The sequence below is a fragment of the Ochotona princeps genome, chromosome 21, assembly GCF_030435755.1.
Source record: "Ochotona princeps isolate mOchPri1 chromosome 21, mOchPri1.hap1, whole genome shotgun sequence".
Classification (NCBI taxonomy): Eukaryota; Metazoa; Chordata; class Mammalia; order Lagomorpha; family Ochotonidae; genus Ochotona; species Ochotona princeps.
The window spans coordinates 1,522,638-1,545,826 of NC_080852.1; the positions used below are offsets into that span (position 1 = coordinate 1,522,638).

The following is a 23,189-nucleotide window of genomic DNA, read 5'->3' on the forward strand; positions in this document are numbered from 1 at the left end:
CTCAGTGAACGCAACCTTATGTTGGTGTTAAATGTGTGGTTGCATCAGAGAGCTAAGATGCTGGAGGAGACACTGCAGGCTGACGAGTTCCCAGCCCCACACTACCGCATTTCTGGCCTACTAGGATTCCCTTATTTAGTCCAGTGAGCCCCCCTGGGCACTGTGTTCTCAGTGAGAGTGATTCCCAAGGCCTGGGAATGTGGGGAAGCTGCTGAGTGTGGAGTGTGAAGTGTAAGCAGGCTGCTTCCCAGAGCTCATTCTCTGTCATGTCCTGGTGCTTTGATTTCAAGTTTGCTCACTTAGGCAGGGATGGTCTGCCCTGATTGGGATGTTACATCTTTGCTCTCTTGCATGGAACCTGAGTTTATGCAATGGTCTCACAAAAAGAAAAGTAAATTCTTGATAACTTTATTTCTGCAATTTTGCAGCGAGACTGTAAACAATATCAGCTGCGTACCTATCGAGAAAATGCCTTTGTCAATTCAGGCCTTGATCTCTTTGATTTTCCATCCCCAGAGGTGACTAAATCCTAGTACTGTCTGACAATTGATGTTTGTGGTTCTTAAAATGAAGTTTGTTTGTTTTTTTTTCTTTTTTGAGTGTTATGGTGTGGTAAATAAATCTTCAAAATTTGTCTTTGTTTATTTTTAAATTTTTTTTGTACATTTTATTTGTTTATATTCAAATGAGAGTTCTAGTAAGAGACAGGGCCCGGCAAGATGGCTTAGCAGCTGAAGTCCTTGCCTTGAGTGCTGCTGGAACCCATATGGGCGCCGGTTCTAATCCCTGTGGCCCTGCTTCCCATCCAGCTCCCTGCCTGTGGCCTGAGAAAGTAGTTGAGGATGGCCCAAAGCCTTGGGACCCTGCCTCCCCGTGGGAGACCCGGAAGAGCTCCTGGTTTCAGTTCAGCACAGCCGAACAGTGACTGCAGAGCCATTGTGGTCACTTGTGGAGTAAATTAGTGGACAGATTATATTTCTCTTTTCTCTTTTCTCTCTCTCTCTCTGTGTATATACATATATGTGACTTTATGATAAAACTTAATAAATCTTTAAACACAAATAAAAGACCACAATCATCTACCCACTGGCTCACTCTGCAGGTGGCTAAAATAACCAGTGCTGCACCAAGCTGAGTCCTGGAGCCTGCAGCTTCCTCCAGGGCTTGCCTGTGGGTGATCAGGGCCCAGGCACTTGGATGATCTTCCACTGCTTTTCCCAGGAGATGAACAGAGAGCTGGGCTCGAAGTGGAACAGCTGATTCCATATGGGATGCAGGTGTTGCAGTTGGCAGCTTTACACATTATACCACGATGCTGGCCTTTGCTTTAGTTTTTGATGCGATGACAGTACTTGTCTTGGTTTTTATTTCTCATATGCTAATTCATTACAAATGTTTTGCATATGGCACAATATTATGTTACAGACTGTGCATAAATTCTGAAGTGTATGAAGTATTTGTAGAGTAGAAGGATTACAGTCCAACATTTCCTCCATGTACACTTGTTTTAAGTTTCTCTAGCATTTGGATTGACTTTATTTTCTTCATGTAGTGTTTGTTAACTGAGATCTCTGACCACATTGCTGAGTAGCAGTTCCCACTGGCTGGGCACTGATACTGAAGCATTAACTTGTCCTGATTACTGCCAGTCGGTGTGTACCTTCCCTTGCTGTTCTGTGAGAATTTCCTTTAAAGAATGTGCTGCTCTATTTAGAATCATTGGGAAGAAGCATGTGGTCCTCAAAACTGTATGTGAAACAGTGCACCGAACATCCATGCCAATTCTTGTTTTTAAATTATTTCCATTTGTCTTATCATTTTTTAAAATCTTGTTAGTACATTTCATTTATAAAATTTATAGAGAGTGATCTACCATCTGCTGGTTAACTTCTTAAATTCCTGCAAGATTGTGACAAAGTTGAGGCAAAAACAAGAGCCAGGAACTAAATCTGTGTCCATTTTAGCAGGTGCAAAGACTCGCATACTTGAGGAATTTCTTGCTTGCATCCAGAGAGTGAGTTTGCAACAAGATGGAATTTGTTGTGGAGCCATAACACAAATACAGGAAGTCCAGTGTAGGGTGATGGTCTCCTAAGCAGTTTCTCATCCACTCTATTAGACGCCCACATCTCCTCATTTTAACTGAATATGTTAGATCGTTGCATATTCTGTCCTCTATGAAGATATCAATGATATATCTTCTGAAGTTTTGAGTGTCTCCGTAGAGTCTGCAAAGTATAGTTGTAAATAATCTAAACCCAAGTGTAAATAACACTGTCGTATTTCTGTAGAATTTCAGGTATACTCCCAATTTCTTGAGAAGTTCAGGTATAGTCTCAACTGTTTTCTCCTATGCTGTGTGTCATTTTTGTCATTCTTTTTACTTAGTATTAAGAGCAACAATTTTGGTCATTATTGGTTGAATCATTTTTAATAAAAATTTATATGTTGGGCCCAGCGGCGTGGCCTAGCGGCTAAAGTCCTCGCCTTGAATGCCCTGGGATCTCATATGGGCACTGGTTTTAATCCCGGCAGCTCCACTTCACATCCAGCTCCCTGCTTGTGGCCTGGCAAAGCAGTCGAGGATGGCCCAAAGCTTTGGGACCCTGCACCTGCATGGGAGACCTGGAAGAGGTTCCTGGTTCCTGGCTTCACATTGGTGCAGCACCGGCCCGTTGTGGCTCACTTGGGGAGTGTGTCATCAGATGGAAGATCTTCCTCTCTGTCTCTCTCTCTTCTCTGTATATCTGACTTTGTAATAAAGTAAATAAATATTTAAAAAAAAGATGTATATGTTAAAAGGCATCAGAATGGAGAAAGTGAATGTTTGTACCGTCATTTGGTGTCAAACACTTTCAGTGACCCAATATCCAAAAATCACCTTGTACTTTTTGATTAATTTTTCTATTAGTTGTTTGGAAGCATGTGAGAGACACCAGTTGTAGTGTGATGTTCACTTTCTGATGTGGTTTTCTGCTCATGTGCTTGGAAGATAGAATAAAATGTCCCAGTTCCTTGGACACCTGCACCCCTGTGGAGGATCAGAATGGAGTTCAGGCTCCTGGCTTTGGCCTGGACCTTGCTGCCTCTTGTGGCCACATAGGGAGTAAACAAGTGGAGGGAAGATCTCAGTCTGTCTGTCTTTGGCTCTTGCTAAGTAATTTTCACATTTAAGCAAATAAGGAATTGTTTTTAAATAATCAAAAAGGTGGGAGTAAGGAAAATTCCAGGGACTAAGGAAATTTATCCTAAAATGATAATGAAAAATAAAAAAATATATAATTAAGATTATATAAAATCCTGGAAAAAAAAGAACCTACCATGATAGCCTAGTTGCTACAGTCCTAATCTTGCATGTGTCAGTGCACAAGTTCTTGTCCTGGCTGCTCCAATTACTATCCAGCTCTCTGCTTGTGACCTGGATAACAGTAGAGGACAGCCCAAAGTCTTGAGACCCTGCATGTGCATGAGAGACCCAGAAGAAGTTCTTGGCTCCTGGCTTCAGATCAGCTCAACCCTGGCTGTTGTGGCCACGTGGGCAGTGAGCCAGTGGATGGGAGATGTTTCTCTCTGGTCTCCTCTCTGTAAATCTGAATTTCCAATGAAAATCAATAAACATTTTACAAAACAGAAATAGAATAAGGAATTTAAAAAGCACTAAATGTGTTTTATACTGTGTAGACTGAGACAGTTTAAATTTTTCAGATATTGTTACCTTGAAGGGATGATTCTGATTTCTTTTTTTTTTTTAAAGATTTATTTATTTTATTACAAAGTCAGGTATACAGAGAATAGGAGAGACAGAGAGGAAGGAAAATCCTCCGTCCGATGATTCACTCCCCAACTGAGCCACAATGGCTGGTGTGAGCTGATCCGAAGCTGGGAACCAGGAAACTCTTCCGGGTCTCCCATGCGGGTGCAGGGTCCCAATGCTCTGGGCCGTCCTCGACTGCTTCCCAAGACCACAATCAGGGAGCTGGATGTGAAGTGGAGCTTCCGGGATTAGAACCGGTGCCCATATGGGACCCTGGGGCACTCAAGGCGAGGACTTTAGCCACTAGGCCACGCTGCCAGGCCTGGATGATTGGATTACTAAAACTTCTACAGAATTTTGATCATCATGTGCTTGAATACTATCGCAAGATACAGTGCAGTGTTTGTGTACGTATACAGCCTAAGCTGAGTAAACCAGGTGCCAAGGCTTTCCATGTATCTTTGCTTTTACGGTAAACAGGATGCTCCGTCTAGTTCCCTGCATCAGCTTATCCTATTGTGAACTATAGTGACCACACACTGGGGTGGGACACTGGATCCTGTTCCTTCTGTCTCACTTTCCTTGCTACCCGTTCTACCTCCTTCCTTTCCCCAGGCCTCACTCTTCTCAGTCTGTAATAATCACAACTCAAAGTGCGGCTGGGAGTTTTTGACTTTGTTATATATATAATATGCTAGATCTATTTGTACATTTTTCTGATTTTATCATATCCAGTTTCATCTCTTTTGCAGCAAATAACAATATTTTATTTTTAATGGCTGAATACCGTCTTGGTGTTCATTAGGTTTCATTATCAACAAAATCAGGGAAAATAATTCAAAAGCAATAAAGTTGAGTCTCTTGATTCCATTTTCTGTGCATTTTATTTCCTTTTGTTATTTACCTTTTTGGGGAAAATATTAAAAACAGTGAAAAGTTAGCATTCTTATTTAATTGTGTATTTTGGAGGAAATATACCAATATACCTCAGCTGATGTATATTTGAATATTTGTAGGTTTGCTCAACTTATGCATATATATTACTGTAAACTAAATGTGGCATTTTACTGAATCTTGTCAGTAAGATGGTTTTAATAATGTTATCCTTCATCCTGTTTGTGTAAAGTATTTGGTGTGTTTGGTATTTGCATTTGTTGCCCCATTTTCCACATCCTCGGGTTAGATGCACTTTGATTATCATGTGTGCATTGATTGGGGTTGTTGAATTCACTTTATGTGTATTATGTGAGGAATTTTTACTGGTTTATAATTTTTTAAAGTTTTTTTATATTTTATTATTATTGCTATCATTCTATGATATAGTTGCATATTCCCTTATCTCATCCCCAATTCCCCCCTACACACCTAGTTCCTCTTACTAACATTTAGTTCTTTATACTCAGTCATATATCCATGATTGTGGACATGAACAATAACAGAGAGTCCAGAATCCTATTGTGAAGATATAGTAAACTGTTTTGTTGTAAGTCCATCTTTGTCTCGAAGCAGAAATGCATACCACACTGCATCCTTACATCTGGATGTTACTCTCCATTTTACAGCTGCTGTACATCCCCTTAAATGAAAAGTATGATACAAAATCAACAATAGAAAGAAAAATAGAAATGTACAATGCCCTGAAGTTAAATGACATGTTACTAGATATGACAGTCTCCATTACACAGCTACTATACATCCCCTTACATGAAGAGCCACAAAACAAAACCAATGTCCGGGAGAAAAAAGAAATTAACAACACCATGAAGTAAAATAACATGCTATTAAATGACTAATGTGTAGCTGAAGAAATGAAAATCAAGAACCTTCTTGAAGAAAATGATGCCACTGCACGATCTACGAGTCACTGAATGATTTAATTGGAAGAAAGTGTTTTGAAGAGATGAAACCAACAGAAAACAACAAAACCCTTATGATACAGTTTCCAATGTTTTTCATTGGTGAAGTGGGTCTTCACCAGACAATAAACAGATAAGTTTTGTTTTTTAATCCAGTCTACTAATCTATGACATTTGATTGAGCTTAAGCCATTTACATTCAGAGTTTAACATACATGGATGTTACTTTGGTCCTCTCATTTTAGGAATGGGTTGTTCATTGGTTTAGTCTTCTGTTGTCATTTTACTGGGATGTTCTTCCCGTCTGCCCTTGGTTTTGGTGGGTGCTATTCCTCTTCTCTGTTAAGAGAACATCTTGAAGTATCATTTATAGTGCAAGTTTGAAAGAGGCAAATTCTTTTAGATTTTCTTTATTGTGGAAGTATTTTATTTCATTTTCAAAGACAAAAGAAAGCATTACTGGATATGTTATCCCAGGCCAACAATTTTTTTCTTTTAGAATCTAGAATATGTTGCTCCATTCTCTTCTTGCCTGTAGTCTCCTGTGAGTGATTTCCTCTGAGTTTAATTGGCATTCCTTTATATGTCAACTGATTTTTTCACGTGCACATTAAAGGATCTTTTCGTTATGTTCAATTGAAGAGAGCTTGATGATCATATGTCATTTCGAAGATCGCTTCTAATCAATCCTGTTGGGAGTTCTGTGCCCCTCCTGGATCTTGTTTTCCAATTTTTTTCTCCAGATTGGGGAAATTTTCCTTTATTATTTTATTAAATACATTTGCAAACTCAGCTTCTCTTTCTGCATCTTCTGGGACTCCCATAACTCTTGTATTTGGCCTCTTAATAGTGTCTTTCAATTCTGGAATGCTTTTTATGGCCTGATCCAGCTCTGCTTCCAGCTTTTTGTTTGCTTCCCCTTGGTGACAGGAAATATCTTACAATTCTGCAATTCTTTCTTCTGCTTGCTTCATTCTATTTTGGAGACTCTGCACTGTACTTTTAATTTGCTCTACTGTGTTCTTAATTTCTGATATATCAGCCTTGATTTGCTTTATTGCTGCTGTTGATTGTGTAACATAGTTCTTAAATTCTTTGAACTCTTGTACATTCTTCTCGTTGTGGATCAGAAGCTTTAAAATGAATTCTCTGAATTCTGTGTCCCTCATTAACTCGATGTCGTCCTCATCTAACTCTAAGGTTGACATAGGGTTTTTCTCCTTTTCGGGGGAGTTTTCAGTAGTATTCATTGTGCCTTTGTCTCTTCTTTTGCTCTTGGTCATTGTACTTCTGGTTAGCAGAGTCTTCTCCTTTGGGTAGGTTTCTAAGCTCTGTCACCTTCAGGTCTGCAGTTTGATTTTATTTATTGCAGTTGGTACGTAACTTTTTGCTTGCAGCTAATTGTGATACTCCCTCCAGCGATTCCAGGTCTGGATTCTTATGTTAGATATCCACAAAGAACTCCATAGTCCCAATTCCTGTCTCACCAATCTCCACCTTCTGTGATATTGTGCTGAGGTTGCACTGTTGTGTCTGCAACCTTACTCCCACTTCTGGTTGGAGCAGGTCCCAGGGTTAGAGAGACACTAGGTGTCCAATATTGCTAGGTTGTTGGTGGCACTGATCTTCTAGGAACCTGCTGGCTGTGAGGTCTGGGTACCACATGTATCTATTTGGACCTGTACGATGCCACAGTTGGTATTATTTTCCTGTGGGACCAGTGTAATCCATGGAACTCAGTTAATTCTTGCTAGCTCAGCACATTCGCAGTTCACCGTTGTCTCCTGCAGTCGCAAAGCATTTGCCATAGTGCCTAAAATGGTGCCTGACATACCACTACTAGAGTTCTTGATCTGCTGGCCATCAGGCCTGAGGGCTACCCAGACATGTCTTGGGTGGAGCCGGTAGAATGCCACACTGATGCAGTTCACTCAGTCAAAAACGAGTTCACTCTGAGCTCAGTTTTTGCTCAGTCGTTTCCCTTACATTTCCTCCTTACGCAAAATGGCGCCCAATTTGGCTCTAGAGGTCTGACTGGGCTGTGAAATCTACCTTGTTCTCACACTGCCCATCTAAGATCTGCTGCTGTCTCTGCTCCTGCTCAAATCAAATGGACCAGCAGGAGGGACAGGTCTTTGGGTTCACCTTCCAAGCTCCCAGTGAAAGTCCCTTCCCACCTGGTTGCTGGTGGAGTTCCAGCTGCTGGTGGGGTTTAGATGGCCCGTTAGGTGAATGCTACTGGAGTGTCAGTCACTGCAACACCACACCATTGTGTCCGCTGCTTTCCTCTGTCTCAGGCTCCAGGTACCCTTCTGCTGTTATTCTGTCCTCTCTATTTCCTGGAATATGTCCTTTCTGCTTCATCCTGATTAAATGTTTTTCCATCTGTTTAAACGTGCCCTTACCCTATTCTGCCAGTCTCTGTGGTGTTTCTTATGTGTCTCCTAGAGGTATACCACTTATACACCCTGATAGATTCTGAGTTGCCTGAGAACAGGTGCAGTATAAATGTAGCCTTTGTATTCCAGTTGGCTCCTGATGTTTAACATAAGTTACAAAAATCAAAAGAGTTTAAGAAAAAGCTGTTATCTGAATTGGTGGAGGTAGCCCAAAGACCCACCCTGAAACAAAATAGGAATAACGAATTTTGGAAAAAGAACTATTGTTCATACTTTCCTTGTGAGGCTGGAGTGCCAATTGAATCTCTGCCATCTGAGCCAACACATGATTGCCAAGACAGCCTAAATTCTCTGGCAAACCTGAAGGCCAACTTGATGGACATTCCATGGCCTGGCTTGGATAAAATCCTGTTTACAGATGGACGCAGTTACATCATCAACAGGATCAGTTATATGGTGCAGTGCTCATCTTACATGATCAAATCATATGGGCCCAAGCACTACAACATGAAACAGTTGCCAGAAGGATGAATTAATTGCCCTGACCCAGACCCTGAGATGGGTCAAAGAAATAACTATAAGCATTTATAGAGACTGCAGATATGCTTTTGTCACTGGCCATGTGCATGAGGCCCTGTATCTAGAAAGGAAACTTACTAAGCAAACAAAGCAGCTGCGTAAAAACCAGTGGGACCCCCTTCAAATGCTCCTAGTCCTATAGGAATGATCACTGCCACAGACTCCTCAGTATTTGAGTGAAACAATGGATCTCAGATGAACTCATAGGACAGGGACTGACTCAAAAGAATGGAGACACATACATAATGAAAAATTATATTGCTGGAAATATTGGGAATGAGTTTATAGAGTCACCATTACATCACTGGACTAAATTAAAAAAAAAAAAAAAAAAAAAAAAAAAAAGCTAAACAGGTCTCTCCTCCATGTTACATATTAATCCAGATAAACCCAGGACCACGAGGTGAGTCAACTCCAGGAACTGGATTATGAGGAAACCCTCCAGAAAAATATTGAGAAAAATATTGGGAGATTAATTTCACTGAGATTCTACTGAGAAAACATGGTACCAGTGCCTCCTTGAGCCGAGACACCTTCTCTTGCTCAGTAGAGTTATTCACCAGCAACACAGAAACAGCTCAGATAGTAGCCAAGATGTCAGTCTCTGAAACTGTCCCCCAATTTGGCCTTCCTCTAACCGTGGGGTTCAACAGTGGCCTGATATTCATCCTTAAAATCATACAATTGTTAGTAAAGATCTTAAATATTGATTGGAAGTTACACTGTATGTACAGGACTTGGAGTTCAGAACAAAAAGGATAGTGCATGTGGTGAGCTTTTCCCGGGCCTGCCTGAGCTCCAGGGGCTGCTCCCTTCAGGGTGAGTATAACGAGGGGCGGTCTTGGGTACCCAGCTGGGCACAGGGCCCACCCGCCTCCATCATTGGGGAGGGGTGATATTGGGGAGGGGTGGGACCGAGGGCCTAGGGGCTGGAAATTTGGCCAGCCTGCTTGCTGCTGGGGGTCTCAGGCCGGGGTGTCTTCATGCTCAGGTCCCTGACTCCAGCTCCTGGGCTGGAATGCAGGCTGCATTCTGATCAGGATACAGTTGTAGTCTCCCTTGGCGTAAGTGTGGACTGGGATTGGACACACCAAGACAGGCCAGACATCAACACCTTGTGGTGTTCTGGAGGACTAGGGTAGAAGTAGGACAGACTGGGCTGGGTCTCAACTCCTACTGAGCCATGTGTGAGCTGTATGTGGGTACAGACTAGCCGTGGCTGGGCTGAAACATCTAACAGCAAGAACCAGATTGGGTTGAAGGCCAGTCAGGAAAAGCCACTGTTCCTGCTAGGACAGGAGGTGAACTGAGTAGTGGTGGCTCATGGACCCACTGGTATGCACAAAATCTGGCACTGGGAGGGGTTCTGATGGAGGAGCCTGAGCAACTACTCTGGCAGGACACAGACCCTGCAGCTAAGTGCAAGAAACCTGATAGGAAACATCCCAGAACAGGCCATGGAAAGTTTCCCACTGGCATGCATTATGCATGGGTTGAGGGCAGACCAGGCTGAATCAGTTCACATCATTCACTGGCAAATCTGAGCAACAGAACTTATTACCCTAATTAACTATGTAAAGATTGTCAAAAATATAATAAAAAATGAAAAAAGAACAATATAACAATATAACATTAAAGGAAAGTTTAATTTAAGTTAGAGACTGGCAAAACTGGAAAACCTGCCTTCCTGTTGCTCTCCTGTGAGAAAGCCTGCAAGGAACTTAAAGCTGATCATGACTGATAATTTGCAGGGCTTCTTCTCCTATCTTATGCAAAATGGGTGGGGAATCTCCCAAACATGGTCTCAAAAAGAGTGAATCCCTTAATGCTGGGGGTACATCTTGTTCTAAGTAGGACAAAAGGCAGCATGCCCACCCAATTTTCGCTAGTCTCTAGGGATAATTTTGCCGAGATCTCCTTTAGGACCCGGTTTACTCTTTACCTGGCCAGAGCTTTGGATTCTATAGGAACAAAGTGATTTCCAATTTATCCCCAAAGCTTGGGGTCCTTGTGACACCAGGGCAATAAAGTCAGGGCCATGAGCTGAGCTTATATGGAGAGGCAGCCCACAACTAGGAATAATCTCATGTAATAGTTTTTCAGCAGACACAGTTGCTTTAGTAAGGAAAGTTTCTGCTCTTGCAATAAGTATTTATATCCATATTTTCTTGGCTTATTTTCAATGAAACCAACCTCCCAAAACCTGCCTGGCTCTGCTCCCCTATTTCTGATTGCAGTTTATATTTCTGGTCGTGGCCCTGGATTAACTTGGAAACAAATTTCACAATGTTCTACTACTCCTTCCACTAATGCATTTAGTCCTCGCACACTAAATCCTTTTCTGAGGAGCTCAGCAAGCCTTTTTTTTTTTCCTAAATGTGTGCTCTGATGGAGTTGGTGGGCCAGATGTTGCCCCAGGGCTTTTGGAAGAAACATCCTACCATCCGGGTCTTGGTACCAGTTCTGTTCTTGCTGCCTGTCCCCACCCCCCTTTTCTTGTATCTATTTCAAAGCATTGGAAAAATATGGATCTGAGGGAAGAATTGAGTTAGTAAATAGAGAAAGTATGGCAGTTGCCCTCGTGGCCACTTCTCGGTAGCCGTGTCATCAAGGCGGTTTCCCTATTTGGTGTCCAGTGCAGTGTATTCTCGCCACTGTGGTGGGAATCAAACAGCAGCTAATAGGTCTTTTTGTTTGCCTTTGGCTATAAGGAGGACTGATTCCCAGTAGATGGCACCATATACATGAACTGTAGCAAAGGCACACAGGCTGTCAATGTGGATATTAGCAGTCTTATTAGTGCACATTTTGAGAGCCTGGGTTACTGCAATAAGCTCATCCTTTTGAGCTGTGGCTCCTTGTGGCAAGGCAGTCTGCCATAAGACTTCAGTGGGTGAAGTCACTCCTGCCTCAATCACACATATTCCAACCTGATTAAATCTGCTGCCATCACTAAATGAAATGAGGTCCAGCCAGGACCATGAGATGTCATTGAGCTCTGGTCAAATGTTAGAGAGGAGCTTAACATCTTCAGATAGGAGTGGAGTAGTTGAGTAACTGAGAAGCCAGAAGGGTGGCTGGGTTAAGGTCAGAAGTGGTGAAGAGGTTAATGCAAGGTTGGTCAAGGAGCAAAGTTTGATAATGAGCAAAGTTTGATAGTGGGTGGGGCTATGAGGAGCATCTCCACTTCATATGGGCCAGTGAGATGGAGGTTTTGTCCCAGGGTTAGTTTATCCAAGCTTTTTACCAGGAGCCCTATGGAGGTTATCTAGCATAGAAAGGTAGGCTACCTGGCCACTACAGATTCCAGGTTTTTGGAGTTAGGTCACAGGGTACCACCAGGTCTCTAACATTTGGGTAAGTACCCCCCGAGCAATTCCCTTTTGTTCATCCACAAACAGATGGAAAGGTTACCTGTTGTTTATTGGTGGGCTCAGGGATGATGATGATGATGATGGATGCATTGGCTGCCCAAATAGTGGTGGGCCCTAAAGTAGATACCCAAATTTGTTACTTGGGTTAGGCACAACTGGGCCTTTTTGGCTGAGACCCAGTATCCAAGAGTCTGTAGGTGGCCAGTAAGCCCTTGGTGGTTTCAAGACAGTCTGCATGAAAAGCAGCTGCAAGGAGGAGATTATCAATATACTGTGAAAGGGTTACCTGGGGGTGTTGATGACAGTAGGCAACAAGGTCCCAATGAAAGGGTCCCTCAAAGAGCATGGATGAATTTTTGAATCCTTGTAGGAGCTGAGTCCAAGTGAGCTGTCCAGTCTTACCATTGTCTGGGTCTGCTCACTCAAAAGTGAAAATTTGCTTGGCTCTGGGTGGCCAGAGTGATGGCGAAGAAGGCATCCTTAAAATCAAATACAGTGTAAAAAAATGCAGTCTGGAGATAGGAGACTAAGAAGAGTATAAGGGTTGGACACAGTGGGTTGATGGCCATAACTCTGATGTTTACCTCCTTCAGATCTTGAACTGGCTGAAATCCTGGGAGTTAGGTTTGCATACAAGAAGAGAGAAATATCCCATGGTGACATACAAGGAATTAAAATGCCAAAATCCAACAATCTTTTGATATGCACACTATTTCCCCTCTAGACTTGGACAGTGAATATTCTTAGACTTAGATATGGTCAGATGCTAAACCAGGAGGGTTAGATTTAGCCCAAACTCAAGGAAAAGGCTCCTGTAACTGTGGGAGTTTGCTGGTTTTGTCCCCTAGATTTAAGTTGGGCTTCTTGGCCATCTGATAATCCTTCCTTAACAGCACAGTGATCATAATTTTTGTGGGTTCACTTTATTTAATTTGTGAAAGAGGTCCTGCCCATAGGTTTGGGTTTTGGGCACTGAGGCACTATTAGGAATGGGTGAGTGACAAATCAACAGTGTGATTAGTAGTCCAATCACATATGTGAGACCCTGTAGCTACTTGTATAACAGTTGTATTTACTTGGGTGGTAAGTTGGTCCTGTTTCAGTACTGAATGTTTTGCACTGATATAAGTTAGGAAGTCAGTCTTTTTGCTCCCAGCAGATAAGGTTACCAGAGCCTTGGAGGGGGCCTTAGAGCCTAGGCCCCGTCACTAAGTGTTGACATGGAGAACCTCTGTCATTTTTGGGCTTCTGAGGACATTCACTTCTCCAATGCTCCTCTTGTCTATAGGCACACTGGTTTCGCTCTAGAAATGACTGAGGTTTATAAGAATTTCTCTGTCCAGGGGTAGGGCAACTTCAACAACATTGAGACCTGTGAGTATTGATTCAACACTTTTTGGGCTATTCCCACCAATTCTATAAGATTTTTGCCTTCAAACCCATCTATCTTTTGAATTTTTTTTTCTGATATCTAGAGTAGTCTGCATTATAATTCCTATGTTTAAACCCTGTGTGTTTTCAGGTGCCTCTGGGGTAATAGGAGTAAAATTATGCTAGGTATTGAAAAGCCTCTCAAGGAATGTCACCAGTGATGCCAAGGGCCCTTGACTAACCTCACTTACCTTTGATAAATTTGTAGGCCATTGTGCTGCCATGTGGAGACCACTCAGCAGAATCTTGCAAAAAGAATTAATGCTTGCCTACATTCAGAATTATTTGGGTCCCAATCAGGATGCGTGGAGGGAAAAACATGCTCTGTGATCTGGGGGTCATCTTTTTGTTGGCCATTTGCACTGGGCACTAATCTCTGGGCTTCATGGAGAATTTTGCTGCACTTCTCAGTAGTGAAGAGTGCCTGAAGTAGCTGCTGATGGTCTTTCTAAGTGGGATGATGGATCTGGAAGATGGTCTCCTGGAGATAAACAAGAGCAGATGGCATCTCCAAAAAAGGATGATTTTGTTTTTTTCCAGTCATAGAGATCATTGGTAGAAAAGGGAATATAGACCATAAATGAAAGGGGGCTCAGAGAATGGTTTTGCACAGAATTGGGGGTGTCCCATATATGAAATGAGGGCCATCTGACCAGAGAAGACAAACTGGAAGACACACATGTGTCAGAAAATTTTGTGTGTCAGAGTCCTTGAGTAGAGAGCAAAGTCAGGGGTCATAGAGTAAAACAGGAAATTACCCACTTGGAAGCTGGACCCATGCCTGGGAGACCATAGCCCAGATGGGTGAGGTAGGGTGGTGGAATAAGGAAGGAGGAGGGGAAGGAGGGAAACATTAAGGCCCTTGAAAGCCTCCAGCCTCTGATTCCAGGATAAGGGGGCTGGAAGCAGGATCCACCCCAGAAAGCAGCCCTTGATTTGGCCCTGGAATATCAGGTGCGGGTGTAGGAGATGCACGGTGGTCACAGGGCAACCATAACTGGCTCTGGAAAGACAGACAGGTGAGCAGCCTAAAACAGACACTGTGTCACTGGCCAGTCCTACCAGGTCCTGGAGCAGCTGGGAGGGCAGTGGGTGGGTTAGAGTTGTGGGGTTCAAGCAGAGCCCTCTTTTCCTGGAGTGAATGGCATGTATGCAGGGTGATGGTGGAGCACCCTCAGAACAGCTCCAGTCCTGGAACAGCTGACTGGGTGCCAACTAAGGCTGCCTTTCCATGGAGTGGCTTGCAGGCAGGCTGGGAATGTGGGGTGAGATGGAATGGGGGATGTATTGATGTTAGTGAGCCAGCCTGGCATGAACAGCTGGTGGCAGAGGGCAATGGAACAGTGAAAGAACCAGCCTGGTCCTGGAAGAGCAGGTGTGGCCTTGGACTGGGCGGGCTAGAGCCCCAGGGTGGTCAGGGAAGCCAGTCTGTTCTTGTAGCAAGGGGCAGAGCAGACGTGCTAGATATGCAGCTGGCATAGAGGGAGCAGCAGGGGAGCCAGTGATCTGCTGGGGGTGCTGAAAGATTGGGTGACTTTGCCTGACCCTTGGGCAGTCACTATGAGGGGAGTCAGGCTGGCTAGATACACTGGGCATGCCAGATTTCAGGCCCTGAATTTAGAGCAGATGGCATTTTGTTCTGTGATAGAGGGGCATTGCTGTCTGGGAACAACTGTTCTCAGAGCAGCACGAAGGCGGGCTAGGGCTTCCAGGGTTGCATTCCAAGCTGGCCTGGTACTTTAGCAGCAAGCAGGCAATTATGCTGGGTATGTGGAGATGCTGGAAGGGCTTGCATGGCCCTGGATCAGGTGGTAGAGGTTGGGCATCGGGCATGGGGGAGCTTGCCTGGCCCTGGAGTTGCCTGGATGGGGGAAACTGCTAGAGGCACTGGCAAAGTGCTGGAGGCATGATGGGCACAGGGGAAACAGGCCTGTAGCTTATGCAGAGTGCCATGGCTGTAGGCTGGGCCAAATGGACACTGGCCGTGCTGGCCAGTCCCAAGCCTGGTGCAGTAGGAATGTTAACAAGCCAGTGGCCACAAACACAGAGTACAAAGGGGGTTGGCAGTCTAGCAGTCCCAGTCCAGAAGCAGCTGGAGGGTCAGCATCTGTCAGAGTGAGTGGGATGCTGGATGAGCCAGCCTTGTCCTTATGCTGTGGACAGGGCTGGTGTGAAACGCATGCTGCATGCATATGTAGGGTTGACAGGATGGTAGCCAAGACTTTTGAGAACCCTGGAGCATTGGACAGGAAGACTGGGGACATGGGAGGCATTGTCTTGGCCTATCTGAGCTGGCAGCACAAAGGCTGGTCTGCAGATTGGGAATGTTGTGTGGTGTATTACTTTGGCTGAGCTGGTCTGTCATTGGAGCAGCAAGTGGAGTGCCTAGAGTATCCTGAGGGAGGCATGGCAGGAGGTACAGATATTGTCAGCTGAGAAAACCTGTGCCAACTGCAGCAATCAAGACTAGAATACTAGAGACTCTGTGGGCCCAGGAAGAGTGAGCCCAGCTCTGAGGTGCAAGATGGAGGAAGGAGCAGCAGGGTCCTTGGCACAGCCAGCCTAGACCCGAAGTGATAAGCAGGTCAGCGGGGGGTGGGGGTGGTGCTTTGTATGCATGGTGGTTTGCAGAGCTGGCCTAGGCCTGAAGCAGCAACCATGCTTGCAGGGCCCACATAGTAGTGGCTTGTGGATGATGGCCCACCAGGCCTGGCCCTGTAGCCACCAGCAGACAGACTGGGGACACAATGGAGTGAGCACTGCTGGAACTGGCATGGCCCAGAAATGATTGGATTGTGGGCAGGAATGCTTAATGAAAGAGGAGGCTGCCTACCTTGCCTGCTTGGCCTGGATCATTGGAGCAAGCAAGGGTGGTTGTGGATATGAGGGTGCTGGAGCAGTGTGTGAGGAGTCAGTCTAGATAGCCAGCAGTTAGGGTCTAATGGTTCTGGTAAAATTATGCCTCAAAATGTTGTGCAAATCACACTAATCTCATCTTTGAGCCACCCTCAAGGGAATGGCACTTTACCTTTCAACGTATCTTCAGGATGGCATTACAGCATGCAAGCGTTGTGCTAGAGTTTTGAGATCCCCAGAAAATCATCGTGTCTGAAGTTGGTGCTAAGGCATAAAGGTGGTTTATTTCGGTTAACCTAAGTTCCCAGCCACGCGTGCCAGCTCAGCAGGGCAGGGCAGGGAAGAGGCAGCTGCAGCAGGAACAGCAGGGCAGGAAAAAGAGAAAAAAAGGGCCAAAGCTGAACAGCACAGGGTGCTTATACATTTCAGGACAATTCCATATAATTATACAGTCATGATTGGTCAGTTTTAACTGTTAACTTTCAAAAAGAGCAAGTTGGCAGGCTTTGATTGGTGGGTTTGAAGCAAGCAACTTCCAAAAGTTACAAACTAATGGGCTATAGGGCCCTGAATCTAAATCTAACATCAGGGACCTCCTTTCTGAGGAGTGGTCTGGGCCTTTGGGCACAGCTGTGTGATGAGCCCAGTTTATGAGCCCCAGCGACTGTATGTGTGGCGGGATTTGTGTTGATTGGCCTGGGTCTGTGGCTGGCTAGTGCAATGGGTTCTGGGTCTGCGAGTCCTGAGAGTAGAGGGTGTGCAGGCCCTAGGTCTCCTGGTTTGGATGCTTCACATGACTGCATGGTGGTGCTAGCTCAGTGAGTGCCGTGGGTGGGGGGTCCAAGGGGCCAGGATTGACTGGCTCAACTGCCCTGGATCCATCTGGAGATGGAAGGCCACTGAGGCCTAGAGAGCACATCTGGACCATCAAAGAGAAAGGAAGAGAGACAAGATTGGATAGCTATTCCAGCCAAATGTGGACAGCAAATATCTGGGTGAATGGAGACTCTAAGGTCAACCATGTCAGCCAATGCACATTGAAAGTGTTCCCTCATCCTTCAATTGGTTAGATGGACATAATTACAAAACTATTGGAACCAACTGGACAGAAAACTGTGTGTGTGGTACACTGACACCCTGGTTTTGTATTGGAGGTGCAGTACCCTTTGTTAGGTACTAGGATGGTTGGGAAGCCAGGTACAGCTTCTCTGCCTATCATTTAGCTCTGATCTAAAACAGGAAGGAAAAATAGAATATTTGGAAATAATCACACAAATTCTCCTTAATGATACATACATACACATTGAGTGCAATTAAATCACACACACACACACACACACACACACACACAATACACAGAAATAGAAAACATGAAAACAATGATTAGGTTGCCCTCCCCCAGTCCCACCTAACTCATGATGTTGGCCATTGGTGAAGCCTAGGCCTGTCTTAATCTCAAGGTATCTGCTCCCAGTGTACTCACCAGGAAGGGTGAAGCCTCTTGCGCCCAGGCAGGCCAAAGCCCAGCCTACCACATGGTCACAGTGGCTGGACCAAGGGTCCCAAGCATGGAACCCAACCCAGACCAGGTCTTCCCAGGAATAGCAAGTGTACATGAAGACAGAGAAAATATGGACATTTTGGACTCAGTACCAGTTCATCATATTCAGGAGGTGGATATAGAAACTAGATATCTTTCATCTTATTGTCCTGGTGAGTTCAATCGTTTCTTGGTGAGACCTTCTCTGGTCTGAAGGTAGAGCCAGCAGAGTATCATCCCAATCAATTAAAAGCCCCAACATAATATTTCCAACCATTTGCAACATTATGGCATTAATTGACATGGTATTGATTAACCAATATGTTAATAGGAAAATGCAGGTTCTCAACCACAACGTGTGACTTCCTCATAGACATTTCAATTTCAGTTTATATTCAACCATGTTCTATGTACCCTAAAATGGCTATAGATTGCTATTTGGCTGTGTCGTGTCTGTTTTAATGTTAGTATTTAGCAGTTTATACCATTGAAGCATGATTTCGTTGAACCTGGTTGTTTTTTGGGTAGTCTAACTCTAGAACTCTAACAGGACATATGTCAACAGTTTAGGTGAATGTTTCCAACTTTGTGTCCCCACCCTCTCTCGTAATGACCATCAGGATCACTCCAGAAACCCCTCAAAACAAACTAGAATAGACAGAGAACAACCAGGAAAGCTTAGAAACAGACAGGAAATGGTCAGCGGGAATGCACTTATAACTCACTGAGTGGGACACAAAGATTAGTTACTCCTCACTGGGGTACTGAAAATTTCTCTGCACACCCCCCCCCCAAAAAGAAAGTTCACTGAAACTAGATCTCAGTCATTTTTTAAATGTATTTTTTTGGAGACAGAAGTTTTATTTGCAAAGTGGCTATGTGAGCAGGAGAAAAGGAGGGAAGGGGAAAGCACTTCCTAAGAGAAAACCAGGTGGCGGTGTGTCTCTTGAAATTAGAGACACCCAGTTAGTAATCATTGAATGTTGTTCCAACCCTTGGTTACTGCAGCAGGATGTATAACTGGAATAAAGGACCCACCCCTATTTTCTCCCAATCCCTGTGAATCCCATCCTTCCACCCTATTCCACACACCTATAATGCAATTACAAAAATCAGAGTATGTTAGGATGGTGTCAGAGACTGGGAATGTCTTAAAAATGGAACTGCAAAATATTCAATAAATCTCACTGTTGCAGGAGGCTCTCTCGAGTGTGTTCAAGGGAGGACCTGAGTCAGGAGCTGATTAGCAACAATAGCAGAGTTCACATCTGGGGGCTTACATGAGAATTCTGGTGGGGAGCAGGTAGGAGTGTACAAACTTCATTCTGAAGTTGAACTAAGGCATTGATTAATGGCACATTTTGAAAAAAAAAAAAAGATGCCTCTTATGCACTCAGTGCTCATCACTGTTGGTCTTGACAGGGCCTTGACTCTAAATATTAAGTAGTAGAAGTGGTCCAGGTTGTCGTGCATGAGATGCATGTGAATGGTTTTCACAAAAAAAAAAACATTTAATTTACCTCAACGCCAGTCATGGGACCTACTCTGAAATTTTTTTTTTTTATTTGAAAGGCAGAATTACAGTGAGATAGAAGTAGGGAGACATCTTCCATCCATTGATTCATATCCCCAATTGCTGAATTGCAGTAGCTGCACTGCTGTGAAAACAGAAGCCAAGAGCAAAACTATGGTGGATTGGCTAGGATCTTGGACAGCTTACCTACTATGTAACAATGCTGGTCCTGGTGCTCATGCTAACAGTTCAAGAGTTCAGGCACAGGCTGGCATCTTATAACTCATACAATGGCAAGAAACTTAGTGTGGGAAGCCATGATGCATGAAATCAGTGTGAATCTGAGCAGTAGTGGTGGCAGCTGACACATAAACTCCACCTGAAAGAGGAACTCCAAGACTCTGGTGTCAAACAACTCTTTTCTGAGATATGCCTCCTCGATATGTCTCCTAGACCAGCATTCCCCAAGACCCTTGAGGGCCATGACAATGGTGTTGCAAGGCTGCAGAACTACCTGAGAGAAATTGGTGAGGGATGTCCATTTATTGGAAAAATCATACGAGCATATATACAGCTGAGAGGGGGAAGTCAGAGGGTGGTCTCAACAGCACTCCCAACCTACACTGTAATTGTAACTGGTCCGTAGACATGCCTCTTTCTCTGGACACTAATCAAGTCACCAGCTGCATTCTCTAAGCAGGTTTGGGAGCCTAGTGTTTTAGGCCATGTGCAGGTAGACCAAGATATGCTAGCACCTGGGCTGAAAGCTATGCCCTTGGGCATGATCATTACATGTGACTGGTAAACAGGATGACGGTTGCATTTCACTTCTTAGAGCTGCTTATCAGAAAAATTCTAGCACAGCTCCTCAGGGACAGAGACAATGTGATACAGCCTACTATTCTGGATGTATGCCTAGTTTTCAGGCCAAGATGGAGTCTCTGTTAGCTGAGACTACTACCAGGGTTTTACCTTGGAGATACAGTGTGCCATGTGCCTATAGCATCCTGCATGGGATAAGCAGAGATACAGAGGCAATCTCACACAGTGATTCTTCAGGGAGAGACAGTGGCCAAAGGTGATCCTAATTTGGCCATATATCACAAAAGAATCTTCCCTCTGGACAAGATTCATCTTTCAAACCTTAATCATTACAACTGCCACATGCAATAGTTGATAGCTGTGATTCCACTAAAATTCTGTAATAGGAGAGGAATTTTCAGATTCCAAAATAGCTCAATAACATACATGTGTAAATGACAAAGATGGTTTTTCTTTTTTCTTTTTTTTTTTCCAAAGGTTTATTATTATTGGAAAGCCGGATATACAGAGAGGAGGAGAGACAGAGAGGAAGATATTCCATCCGATGTTTCACTCCCCAAGTGAGCCACAACGGGCCGGTGGGCACTGATCCAGTGCCGGGAACCAGGAACCACTTTCGGGTCTCCCACGTGGGTGCAAGGTCCCAAAGCCTTGGGCCGTCTTCAACTGCTTTCCCAGGCCACAAGCAGGGAGTTGGATGGGAAGTGGAGCAGCCTGGATTAGAACCGGTGCCCATATGGGATCCCGGGGCTTTCAAGGCGAGGACTTTAGCCACAAGGCCATGCTGCCGGGCCCGAAAGATGGTTTTTTTTTTTTTTTAAAGATTTTATTCATTTTATTACAGCCAGATATACACAGAGGAGGAGAGACAGAGAGGAAGATCTTCCATCCGATGTTTCACTCCCCAAGTGAGCTGCAACGGGCCGATGCGCACCGATCCGAAGCCGGGAACCTGGAACCTCTTCCGGGTTTCCCACGCGGGTGCAGTGTCCCAATGCATTGGGCCGTCCTCAACTGCTTTCCCAGGCCACAAGCAGGGAGCTGGATGGGAAGTGGAGCTGCCGGGATTAGAACCGGCGCCCATATGGGATCCCGGGGCTTTCAAGGCAAGGACTTTAGCCGCTAGGCCATGCCGCCGGGCCCCAAAGATGGTTTTTCAAACAAGTATTACAAACTGAGCATTTATTATCAACATTAAATCTGAAAGCAGAATTCATTCACATTTCCCAACTCACAACAAAGGGAGATCATGTACAAAATGCATTTTAATTATTTTAGCAACAAATAACCTCTCTTCTGAAATAGAATGATACTCCTCAGGCTTATTATTTAACACCTATTGAGACTTTCAACGTATGTTTCCACATTCATTGACCTATTACAATCTTTTATATTTGCACTGTTGCTAATGGTTGTTTCATTCACTTTGCAAGCTCTGACAGACCATAATAACAGGTTTATGGTAGCTAGTCTTTCTGGTTACATGTTTTTGTAGTTTTGAGGTCTGTTACTTTGCTAATGATTGACAACAGAAAAATAATTTCTCAGTCAATGCAGTGATATTTTACTCATTTCTGTGGATATACTAATTATTGAAGCATGTATGCTTTCCAATGCACTCAAAATGTGTTTGTGCATGAATTTTAAACACATATAATATATTCATTCCTTTCCCATGTGAAGTCTGATAGTTCATGCAACTTGATTGCTTGCAACAGGATTTTCCACACTCACTACATTCATAAGGTTGTTAAATTGTTATGGATTCACTAATGTTGAATGAATCTTGACTCACAAGTAAAGGCTTTCTCACACAAACTATATTTATAAGGTTTCTCCCCTGTGTGGACTCTGATGTATCATTAGGCTTGACTTAGGAGAAAAAGCTTTTCCAAACTCACTACATTGATAAGGCTTTTCCCTAGTGTGGATTTTGTGATGTTTAACAAAACGTGACTGATCCGTAAATGCTTTTCCACACTCATTACATTCATAAGGCTTTTCCTTGTGGGTTCTCTGATGTGTAATGAGGTTTGACTTCCGAGGAAAAGCTTTTCCACACTCACTACATTCATAAGGTTTTTCTCCTGTGTGGATTCTCTGATGTCTAATGAGGTGTGGCTTGTAAGGAAAAGCTTTTCCGCACTCACTACATTCATAAGGTTTTTCCCCAGTGTGGATTCTCTGATGTCTATTGAGGTGTGGCTTATGAGGAAAAGCTTTTCCACACTCACTACATTCATAAGGTTTTGCCCCAGTGTGGATTCTGAGGTGTGCTCTAATGCTTGACTTATGAGAAAAAGCTTTTCCACACTGGCTACATTCATAAGGTTTTTCCCCAGTGTGGACCCTCTGATGTATCACTAAGGTTGACTTATCAGGAAAAGCTTTTCCACACTCACTGCATTCATAAGGTTTTTCTCCTGTGTGGATTCTCTGATGTCTAATGAGGTGTGACTTCCGAGGAAAAGCTTTTTCACACTCACTACATTTGTAAGGTTTTTCTCCTGTGTGAATTCTCTGATGTCTAATGAGGTGTGACTTCTGAGGAAAAGCTTTTCCACACACATTGCATTCATATGGATTCTCTGCACTTCGAAGGGTCTGATCTCTAATGAGTTCTGACTTCTGCTCCATGTTTTCTTTACATTCATTGGACACATACAAATTGTCTCCTGTGTCAGTTCTCTGTTTGATGGCAAGGCAAGATTTATAGCAGCCAACATGAATTGCTTCTTCGGCACTGACAGTTTGCAGATTACATGAGTCTTTGGTATAAACTTGTTCACACATAAGGACTATCATCTTACCACTACAAGCTTTCTCATTCACATTGTGTTCAAAGGACTGCTGACAAATGTGGATCTTGTCAAGCTGACTGAGGCTTTCCTTACTCTCGAGGTTGTTCTCAGGGACATTGGAGGCATGCTTCTTTTCAAATGACATTTCATCAGGCTTCCTGTGAGAAAAAAGGATTTAAAATAAACTATGGTGTCATTCACTCTCTACTTTCAAAAGCCACCAGATCTCTGAGCCCCTGCTGCTTTCCCCCTGCCCTCTTCCAA

The 23,189-nt window shown here is 43.8% G+C and overlaps 1 protein-coding gene across 1 annotated transcript in view; it reads right to left on the minus strand.

Moving 5' to 3' along the window:
- Positions 1-22,452, minus strand: part of LOC131482840 (zinc finger protein 850-like) — a gene marked incomplete at its 5' end in the record, with an annotated part of 447,409 nt that extends 424,957 nt beyond the window's left edge. The window contains 2 exons of the mRNA XM_058678706.1: positions 6,627-6,632; positions 22,163-22,452. Coding sequence (XP_058534689.1) covers positions 6,627-6,632; positions 22,163-22,452 — 296 coding nt within the window. The remainder of the gene's footprint in view (positions 1-6,626; positions 6,633-22,162) is intronic.
- Between the last annotated feature and the right edge of the window lie 737 nt (positions 22,453-23,189).